Source organism: Arachis ipaensis, chromosome B08 (genome assembly GCF_000816755.2).
Source record: "Arachis ipaensis cultivar K30076 chromosome B08, Araip1.1, whole genome shotgun sequence".
NCBI classification, from domain to species: Eukaryota; Viridiplantae; Streptophyta; class Magnoliopsida; order Fabales; family Fabaceae; genus Arachis; species Arachis ipaensis.
In genome coordinates this window covers 7,232,241-7,243,742 of record NC_029792.2, presented here as the reverse complement: position 1 = coordinate 7,243,742, position 11,502 = coordinate 7,232,241, and the positions used below count along the sequence as shown (strand labels likewise).

General features: G+C 36.5%; 1 protein-coding gene across 1 annotated transcript; it reads right to left on the bottom strand.

Moving 5' to 3' along the window:
- Positions 1,090 to 5,797, bottom strand: LOC107613318 (glutamate receptor 3.7). Its single transcript, XM_016315265.2, has 6 exons — positions 5,078 to 5,797; positions 3,200 to 4,542; positions 2,810 to 3,087; positions 2,576 to 2,607; positions 1,966 to 2,372; positions 1,090 to 1,758 (listed from the first exon to the last, which is right to left on the bottom strand). Exons 1-6 carry the CDS (start codon positions 5,325 to 5,327, stop codon positions 1,336 to 1,338), a joined length of 2,733 nt encoding a protein of 910 aa, XP_016170751.1. The 5' UTR covers positions 5,328 to 5,797; the 3' UTR covers positions 1,090 to 1,335.

Below are 11,502 nucleotides of genomic sequence, written 5' to 3'. Positions count from 1 at the left end.
AATAGATAAAATTAATTCATAACTTTTTGAAATTAAAAAACGATATTTAATTTACAAAAAAATAAAGAGGGGAGTAACATTTTAAAAACAACAAGAAAATTTAGTTGACACAAAATATAAAGTGTGAACTTTTATATACCAATAATTACAAATTGAGTGTAAGCTTAAGCACCACAAAATTTATTCACCTGATATGGCTCAGACAAGTAGGTCCAACTTGAAGGAAAAGGGATAAAGACAACACATGAACCATATTTTTGTCATTTGACACAAAATGCGACACTGTAGATAGAGTTGTCTGATTGGTTCCCGCATTACATATTCACATTTTGATTTACTTCCTCCACTCTAATTTTTATGAGCACATGCCTGTAGGACTGTAGGATCTTAGTTTTTGATAGAGAGACAGAGACAGAAAGATTGAGATTGATAGAGACTAAGTACAAAAATTGAAATTAATTAATTAAAAATAAAAGTATTTTAGGTATAAAATGTTATTAAAGTTTTAGTCTCTATTTCTAAAAATTTCAGTCCCATGTGTCCTTACTTTTTGAAGGTACTGAAATACTGAAATTTTAAAGACAGAGACAGAAATTTTAGTACCAGTCTTTGAACTAACAAACACAATACTCCTTCTCAATCTCTCAGTCTTTGTCTCAGTACCTCAAAACAAACGCTACCTTTCTCTTCTCTCTTCTAGGGTAGACTTAAAATTTCTAAGTCAATAGCCTATGTAATATTAATAATTGCTTGATTATTTTTGGCACATAAATGAACCTAATCATATCATATAATATAAGGTAGATTTTAGTACGACTACGTGACGGTAATTTTGATAGTTATGATATTTTAAAAAATATTACTAAAAATTAATATAATATTTTTATTATTTAATAACATTTTTTAATTTAAAAAACAAAAAATATTATTAAAATATAAAAAATATTACTTTAATTTTAATATTTATATATATAATATAGTCATTATAACATAATCATACTAGAACTGGCTATAAAAAATGGAGAAAATCTTATTCTAAGGAATTATGAAAGAAAAGTCTATGTTTTGATGAAACTACTACAAGATTGAAGATTATAACAATTGCATTTGATTCATGTGTTGACATTATTATTACTTGAAAAGAAAAATCACATGTTAGTAGAGTAACAGTTCTTAGTACTAGTATACATGGCCAACATTATATTATTTTATTTTATTCTTTGGTACAGATTATTGTTACTATACATAGATTAAAAGCTTCTCAGTGTATGAGTTTACTAAAACCTACAATTTTATGAATCACTTTTAGCAGCAGAACCATGAACCAATACTCTCTTATCTGACTTGAGGTTCAGGATTGTCACATTGAGTGAATATTTTCTTTATGGCCTCTTCTTTTTCATCAATGAAGTTGAAGAAGTTAAGGAGAACCTGGGAACAATGGCTGCTGGTCTTTGATGGTTCCGACGATGAGGCGACAGCAATGTCCTTTTCCCGTCGTTTGAAGCGAGCGTATTGGCGAATCGCTCGCAGAAGAAACACCAAAAGCGAGGCGAGAGTGACAACACCACATGACAGATACAGACCCCAAAAACTAATCAAGTGAAGTTGGTCAGGCTTGGAGTTGCTTGTTGTTTTTTCAGAGCAACCCATCTTACAGAGCCACTTGTCATGTATCTTCTGGAGCTCTCCGCTCTCGGCGAGTTTTAGAATAGCCGTGGACATGTCGAGGGCGAGAGGAGACTCTTTTTGGAAAGCCTGGTTCAATGTTAAAATATGTCAGGAAATGACACAAATAGTCATAACAGATTTTCAAAGAACCAAATGACTAAAATGCAGTTCTGTATAGTCCTACAAGTCTCTGCTTCAAACTAGAGTTTAAGAATTTGAACATTATGTATTGGACAAAAAGGTTTCGTGATAGAATGTTTGGTTTTATCATGCATATAATCATTTTGAACTTACAAATCCCCAACTGCTTTTGGTAAATGGCTGTCCAATGATACCAAACCCGGTTTCTTTTGACAGAAATAACTCCACGTAAGGAAGCTCATCGATGATAGCCGCCACCCCTCCATTAGACGGCCCCTTCTTCAGAGCTTTAGCATATTCCTCCGGAGAGCCTAGCTGAACAAGTCTTGATTTTGATATATAAAGACTATCCGTAAGATAGCTGTAAGCAAAAGATCCTACTTGGTATCCTATGGGCCAATTGCTCGCAATCAAGCTATCGATTCCTGTGATGGGCGATGAGAGCTGCTCCACTGTAAGAATTGAAGTCAAGCTTGCTGTATAGCTAGCAGTGATCACCATCAATAGGAAAAGCCAGACTATCATCACCATTTTGGATAGCGAGCTTATCGTCCGTTCCTCTGATTTCATGAAAATTTTAAAAGACCATCAGATCAAAGTGTAATTCATATATCTTAAATATCATTTTACCATTATAGCAAGAAAGCCTCAGAAAATATTCATAACTATTTATTTTTTCTGTGGTTTTTTATTTCAAAACTACACAGTCTATACAGGATCACATAATTGGATATACAAAACTGAAAGAGAAAGATTTTCTTACGGTTTGTCTTAAACAGTGTTGAGAGGCTGAACCTGAAAAACAAATAACAAGAAGGAGTTATTAGAATCTAAAACACAAGGTAAATAGTGGAATATATATATATATATTGCTGCATCAAATTTCATAAACAAAGTCTTAAAAGTTAATTGAATCACACTGAACTACCACTTGTAGGTGTAAACATAGCAAATCAATGGGGGAAAATTCAGAAACAATTTTAGTATAAGGGCTTACATAAACGCTGTCACCAGTTGTCTCTTAGGAGGACCACGGAAGTCATCATTGACTCGGTGCTCAAGAATCCATATAACCACTCCAATCATCACGAATGAAGCAGCCGTAGCACACCACATATCTGCTGTGAATGGTTGGAGAAACACCCAAGCATTTGATCTTGCATTGTCGACAGGAGCCACTATAACAAGGCCAGATGTTGCATAAGGCTGAGAAAAATCCACATATTGTGTACGGTTCGTCACAATTGCAATGTCGCCGACAACTGCATCATATACCTGAAACAAACTTCCAATCATAAACAAGGATATAGAAAACATCAAAACATTCTTTATAACCAGGAAAACCAAAATCACTGCCTATATAAAGGAAATATGCAAATTATCTTACACTGTCAGCAACATTTTTCACGAGTTCATCATAGCTCGGATTTGATTTACCATTCCCAACAGGCATGAAACGGTAAGGAACTTCATATGGAATAAATTCCAGGGTCTTGTTGAAGACATCAATGCAGTACCCCAGAATTTGATGATCCTTCACAGTCACAAATTCAACAAAACTTGCTCTACGTGGTACTCCAATTCTCAGTGGTCTTCCATTATCAGCAATCACCCAGCCGCGCGGTCTTTCTGTCCCTCCACCAGGCCAAGTAATATTGCCAAGCTTATGACCTTGAGTTAACCTTTTACATTTCTTAGTTTTAAGATTTTCAGCGGGGATGACCGAAAATCCTGAGCAATTAGACCAATAACCAACCGTAGTCATTGCATTCTGATTGATATTTATAACATCATAACCACCACTTATGATATTCCTGTTTGAATTAAACTGAACTCGACCACTCACACCAGTAAAATTTGACTGTAATAATATACTGCCCAGATCAGATCCACTAGCAAGGATTTTGAGCTTGTCAAGTTGAAGATCATTTCCTTGTGTGTGAGATGGCTTATTCTTATGATTAACTACAAAGGTAATATTATTATGCAATCTGATGAATCTGTCAATTGATCGCGCAACTGCCCATATTGTATCATAAGCATAATATCCATAGGCATTCAAACTACCATTTGGTATACCTTTATGTGCATTTCTCCATTGAGAAACGAAACCTCTCTTCTTTCGGGAATCTGGAATATGCTGACGAAAACCAACAACCCCTTGGAGAACACTGAGAGAGGTCTGATTCACTGGGGAGAAAGAATCTAAGGTAGCAAAGAGCCAATCAGTGACTAGCCAAACATAGTCTTTGGTCATCATTTCAAGTTTGTTGGCAATGTTGAAAAATCTCAGTTTTGGATCCAGGTTGATATGAACAACATACACACGAGGACCAAACAATTTGGATTGGTTCAGCAAAGTGGTGATTTCATTTGGATCAAACTGAATACTCAAAGGTAGCTTATGAGCAATTTTCAATCTCCTATTTTCAAGTTCATCCCTCAAAGCCGACATTCCATTTCTTCCATAATCATCATCCAAGTATACAGCAATGACCTCCTTCCATTCATTGAATTCAATTAGATCAGCTACCGCAATCATCTGCTCCAAGTCGCTTTGTATAGTACGAAAAAAGTAAGGGAACTGAAGGGAGGACAGGGTAGGATCAGTGGCACCATATGAGACAAGAGGCACATGGAGAGCATCAGCAATTTGAGATACCATATGAGCTATAGAAGACGACTGTGGACCAACCATTGCTACGATCCCTTCCTCGAGTGCCTGAAAAGCTGTATACAGAGGTTCAATTCAGGTAATGTAAATTTACAAGAACTTCCTGTTAAAGTTGATCCATATGCATCCAGTGAACAATGTCTATAAACTGAGGTCTGAGTAATTAAAATACCAGTGAAGCAAACTGAGAAATCAACAAGAACTACCTCATTAAGTAATAAGCTGCGGTTAAAAAGCAAATTATATTAATTAAGGTAGAAATGAATGTGATAATGTCACAAATACCTATAAGGCTATAACCAAGTATGCAAGAAGGTAGTAATATGCATCATGAAACATCATAGAACAGAACAATAAACCTTTGATATTGACTGAGAATTTTAGAAGCAGAAGTCAACAACATTAAGAACCTCACGGCATTCAAACTTAGAATTGTCTAAAAGAGACATCACTTAATAATGTGAAATATTTCCTAAGCAATTAATTGTTACATGACATATGCTAGAAAACCAAACTACTTGACGAATCATTTAAATTCAAAACAAAAATAGAAATACTATAAACAAGGTGCTCAAGGATCAAGCTTGCCACCTCCAATAGCTCCCAGAAAGACACTGCAGGCAGCATCCTTCATTATCAAGTTGAGGTGGGTGCCATTGAGGATTCTAGGGTCAGCATTGACATCATCAACGGCCATTTTCATGGCCACCTTTGCAGCTCTACCAATGACCGAATCGAAGGTGAAGACTGCACCAATGTTCACACTTGCAGGCCTACTGCAGAAAATACCACCACAAAAGATGGTCCAAATCACAAGGTGGGAAACAACAAACGACTTCATATTTTGTAGCACACAAAAAATTCAAGCCAACCCCACCAAACTTTTCACCATAAAGACTCAAACTTGTGGTCACCCAGAATCTGAAAACACCAGAAAACTAATAGGGATGGAAGAAAAATCACATTTTGATGGGTTCCCAGATGAATTTAGCTGGTAAAGGAACTAGAAATGAAGTAAGAGCAAAAGAAGAAACCCAGGTTCATGAATGAGCATGGTTCCAACCCAGAAATGGTGGTACAAGAAAGGAAAATGAAAAGGGGGTGCTAAATTGGACAGAATATGTTCACTTGAAGAAGGAAAACTTTAGAAAAGGAAAGAATATGTGACAAGTCAAAGCTTTGAATCAAATATTAATGGTTTTGTGATGGAAAAAATATGGACAATGTGAAAAGAATGAGACTCGTGGGCATGGTGAGGGTTGCTATCTGCAAAGAGATTATTTTGGTGGCTATGAAGACTGAAGAGGTAACAGCAACAGTTCAAATTAGCAGTCAACCAAGTCAACATAGTTAGTAATAGCTATTAGGATACGTATGAGTTTAAGTTTTACATAAAATAATAATAATTGTTTGGGTTTTTTGCTTGCACAAAGTTTTAAACATGAAAGATAGTAGAAATAAAAAATTTTCCCAATTATATTTATACGGGTCCTAAGATTTTAAATTTTTTATATATCAGATGTATTGGAATCTTCAGTTTTATATTTTATTTGAAAATGTTGTTTTGAAAAAAAAAAAAACATTTATCTTTAAGACTTTTCTTACCAAATAAAACCTCATATTATAATGATTTATAATTTATAATGTGATACTATGACAATTTAAGCGAGTTAAATTCCAAAATGGTCCTTGAGATTGGCGTCGTGCACTAAAATCGTCTTTGAGATTCCAATTGCACCAATTATGTCCCTGAGATTGAAAAAAAATGCACCATATTAGTTCCTGACCTATTTTCCATTAACGACGTGATGACATGGCATGATGACGTGGACTGTAAGTGATACGTGTCACCTCATGATTTGGCCACGTGTAATGGTATGATGATGTAGTGACCAGTGACACGTGGCATGCTGACGTGGATGGTTGTGCCACGTGTCACAATGTTATTTGGCCACGTGTCTATTTGTGCCACATGTCGCAACAGTATTCGTCCACGTGTCATTCATTATGTCTTCGTTGCATATGTACTAAATTAATCCCTCACTTTGCATTAAGTGACTCATTTTAGTCCCTAAAATTAAATGTCTTGCACCAAACTAATCCCTTCACCAATTTTTTCTCATTTTTTTAAAATTTAAAATTTAATATCTTGGATACACTAATTTCAATTCTATTTTTTCATATATCGTTTAAATACAAGTGCTTTCATAAAAATTTTTAAGATTTTAGTTTTAATTATATAATTTTTCTTAATAATTTAACATTGGTAAATTTTGTAATATATAAGTATGTTATTATAAAAAAATAATTATATGATTGATTAGACACATTTTTTTCATAAAAAATGTGTTTTTAACAATAAATTAATAATTAAAATAAACATTTTTTTTTCTTATGAAATACACGTTTTCGTTATGTGTAAATGAGCTAGATTGAAGGCACTTCAAGTAACCTCACTACCATCTTTGACCTCTGCCGTCTAGACGAAAGAGATTGGAGATGGTAATGAGGGAAGTTTGAAATGTCTTCACATCAACTCCAATACGGCAGTTATTAGGGATATCCACAAGAAAAAAATATTTTATAAAAGTACTGAAAGAGGTCAGAGATGGAAGTGAAGGTGCTTGAAAAGCCTTCACGTCAACTCTAAGTCGGCGGTTAGGGTATTCGCAAGAGAAAAATATTTTATAAAAACACTTTTATTTGAAGAACATGTGAAAAAATAGAATTGAAATTAATGCATTAAAAAATATTGAGAATTTTGAATTTATAGAAAAAAATGAGAAAAACTGGTGAAGGGACTAGTTTAGTGCACGACATTCAATTTCAGGGACTAAAATGAGTCACTTAATGCAAAGTGAGGACTAATTTGGTGCATATACAACGATGACATAATGGATGACACATGGACGAATACTGTTGTGACACGTGGCACAACCATCCACGTCAGCATACCACGTGTCACTGGTCACCACATCATCGTACCATTACACGTGGCCAAATCATGAAGTGACACGTGTCACTTACAGTCCGCGTCATCATGTCATGTCATCACGTCGTTAATGGAAAATAGGTCAGAGACTAATATAGTGCATTTTTTTCAATCTCAAAGACGTAATTGGTGCAATTATAATCTCAGGGACGATTTTAGTGCACGACGTCAATCTCAAAAACCATTTTGGGGTTTAACTCCAATCTAAGCCTACAGCGAATATAATATACAATATAGTGTTAGGGTAAAAAATTTATATACAATACAAAATNNTAAAATCAATAAGAGTATAAAAATGTTTAGTAAATATATAAATACCAATTACGATTCTTCTATTATTATTTTTAAATAGAATATATTATATTATAGATGTTAAAATATATATATTATAAATTAGAATTTTTTTATTTTAATAAATAAAATAAATATAATATTAACTAAAATAAATAATTTTTGAAGTATTAACTGATTTAAATTCCCTTGCCTTATCTCGTTTATAGTGTAAACGAGATGATAATGCATATATCTCGTTTACAGTGAAAACGAGATAAGGCACGTTAGTGTGACACGTGCATATTTCGTTTACACTGACCTGTCCGCGCCTATATATACAAGTCGTTTACAGCTTGGTTCCGGACTCCAATTTGACTTTGTCAACCTCTTTCTCCTCTCTTTTAACCCTTTCTGACCATACCTTCGACTGAATCGGTGATGGCGCGCGAGGCGGGGAATGACGGAGATATCAACAGGCTGAACGAGACGACGCATTACACCGGGGCGGCCGACTTCGAGGTTAGTTTTCATATGTTTTTTTAATTTTAGGATGTGGCCATTGTTAGGGTAGTCATGAAGAACTAGAACGTAGTTATATGAGTTAGCAGTTAGGTCTCTAAGAGGAATTTAGAACTCTATTTGGTTGTTCTAGGTTGGTATGACATATATTATTAGTTTAGAACTCTGTTATTCTTGTGCTAGGTTGTTAGTATTTATAACGCTTTAGTTAGGATTTGGTTGTTATGGACAATGTAATTTAGAGAGATGTGTAGGCTAGAAACATGAAAGTACGTTCTTCAGTAGAAGTAGCTATGCGTTAGAAATATTTGTTGAAATTTAATGTATTATGTACCATGTTATGCCGGTCTAATTACTTTAAAAAAAAAAAAGAGAAATAATACAGTAACCCAGAATTTTAGAATATTTTATTTGTAAGGTTAAATTCTTTTTTTTTCATTCTTCAGAGGCCTCGCCTCCTACTGCCCCGACGAGTGAGCCGTACTCTTCCTCCACCGGACGCCATTGTCTTGTATCTGGCTGAGGCCGGATTTGGCGACACGGTTCCCCTCAGGATGACAACTCCCTAATTTTGGCACTCGTGGAGCGATGGCGTCCAAAGACGCACACGTTTCATCTCCCGTGGGGTGAGGTCACTATCACCCTGCAGGACGTGGCGTACCACCTAGGCCTACGTGCACACGGTAGTCCCGTCGGGGGTGTCTCCGTGACTTTGGTAGGTGGTACCAGACGGAGACGTGGGCGTTGGTGGAGCAGCTGCTCGGCGCCAGGCTTCTCGTGGTAGCACAGCAGGCTATAGAGAGGAAGGAGTCCTTCACGCTGAAACTTGTGCGGCTGCAGGATCGTGTCCGCCAGATGCCCTCGCCAGACGATCCCGAAACCCTCTGACAGTACGCCAGGTGCTATATTATGTTACTAATCAGAGGGTATCTTATGACCAAGAAGTCCAACAATCTGGTGCACCTTCGTTAGCTACCGCTGCTCCAGGACTTTGAGGAGTGTAGGGCGTTTTCCGGGGGGCTCGGCTATGCTGGCCTGGACGTATCAGTCACTTTGTTCGGCGGCACAGCAGGGCGTCACGGATATCGCTAGCTGCACTCCACTTTTGATGTCTTGGATCTATCATAGATTTTCTTAGTGGTGTCCACCAGATAGAGGGGTATACCAGTATCCTCTAGCCGCCAGGTGAGAAATGTTTATTTATGTATTTGAATTAAATAATTGTCAATTCTTTAAGGATGTTACTTAACCAACTGTATATGTTCTCCTGGAATGTGTCAGGTTGGTTGGATTGCAGCAGCAGAGCAGGGACCAGCATGAGGCTAGGGTCTTGCATTGGAGGGTTTCGATCGACCGGCTACGGTTCGATGAGGTTAGTCGTAAAATACTTAGGTTTTTATTGTCGATAATTATATATCTATCATATGGTTTAGTTTGTTTGTTATCTGTGTGATTAGATAGATTTCGTAAAATAATTATGTTTCTGTTATGTCTGAAACTTTTTTTTATTCAGTTTGCATGGAGAGTCTATGATGACCCAGCTATGCAGGCTCTGTGCCCAACCTGGTTCCGCGAGGAGGAGGAGTGGGGGACATGGTTGTCAACCGTCCCCCTATTGTGCTTCAACATTGTCTGGTTTCACCACGTTGATCGGGTGAAATGGCAGTTCAATAGAGAGCAGCAGGTACCAGGCACTCCGATTAATCTTGATAGCTGAGATTGATGTTATATTTCAACTTAATTATCTGTGATTAGATGTCAGTTATTATGAAGTAAGGAAGTAGTTAACGCACTTACTGTGTTCACTGTCAGGCAAGGTTCTAAAAACTGGACCGGTCATCAAACCGTTCTAGTCACTTGTTCACTGGTTTACTGGTCTAACCGGTGGTTCAACCGAAAAAACTGTTTTAGAATAAAATAATAAATAAATTATAAATAAACATCCTAAAATATCTTCCAAATTTAAAACACTACACAAAAAAATCATCAACCAAATTCATATGATATTATCAAAATACAAACTCAAAAATTAAATAGTAAAAAAAATCTAAATATTAAATTTTGACTTTGAAGGTTAACAGAATCACTTAACACCTCATATTCTAATTTAGAAATGTCAGGAGACAAAGGATTATCAATTTCAAAAGAATGTTGAGCTAGTTCAACTAGAAAATGTTGATCATTCTGTGGTATTATACTAACTGAACATGAACATGAATCTTGCAAGATTACCTTTTCGGTTTAATCTTAGGCAGCATTGCGTTCATCTGTTGTAAGAGAGCTCTCTTAGCAACAGATTCTTCTTGCTGAGCAAGCCATAAACGGGATCTAGTGTTGTTTCCAAGTTGAGGTATCAACATAACAAGTAGTCATTGAATAAGAAAGCATAACATATCACTAACTATCTATACACTTTGACTCTCCTTCCACTCCCATCATCATCATTCATCAGTTTATTTATATATGGCATTGGCAGGTAGCTACCCTACTCATTCAGCAACAACCAGCATTTGATTTGATTTCTATTTTTAGCATTCAGCAACAACCATTACAAAACAGTAGCATAACAACAACAATGCCATAACAAAATAGCAGCATAACAACAATAACAGCTTAACAAGTCATTAATCACAAATTCCAAATTCAAAACACTGATCAGTGATCACACAATCACAGTGCCATAACAAAACAGCAGCATAACAACAACAGCAGCTTAACAAGTCACTAATCAAAAATTCCAAATTCAAAACACTGATAAGTGATCGCAGAATCACAGTGCCATAACACAATCACAGTGCCATAACATAACAGATATGAAATTAAAAACAGCCACAACACAATGAAAAATAAAAAAAATCCTCAACAAGACTATATCTAAATTCTGCCTACAGCATTCAACAATATTGCAACACAGAGCCATCAGAGCAATTAAAAAATAGCAAAACACTGGTCCTGGTGAGGATGTATGGTGGCCGCTGAACCTTCAAGAGTGGTACAATAGATGGCACTAGAGGTTTGCTCCCGGTTGCTGGATCACTGTGCACCACACCTTCGACACCAGGCCGACCCTAGAGTACTATGACTGGTGGCGTGGGACTTGCCGTGTTAGGCATCTGTCGAGGCAGGAGGTTCTGGAGGACACGAGGCTCGCGGAGTTTCCAGCCGACGTACAGCCCACTGCCAGCCAGCCCAGGGACGATCTCGCCCTTCCTCGCAGCGTGCCGGATCGACG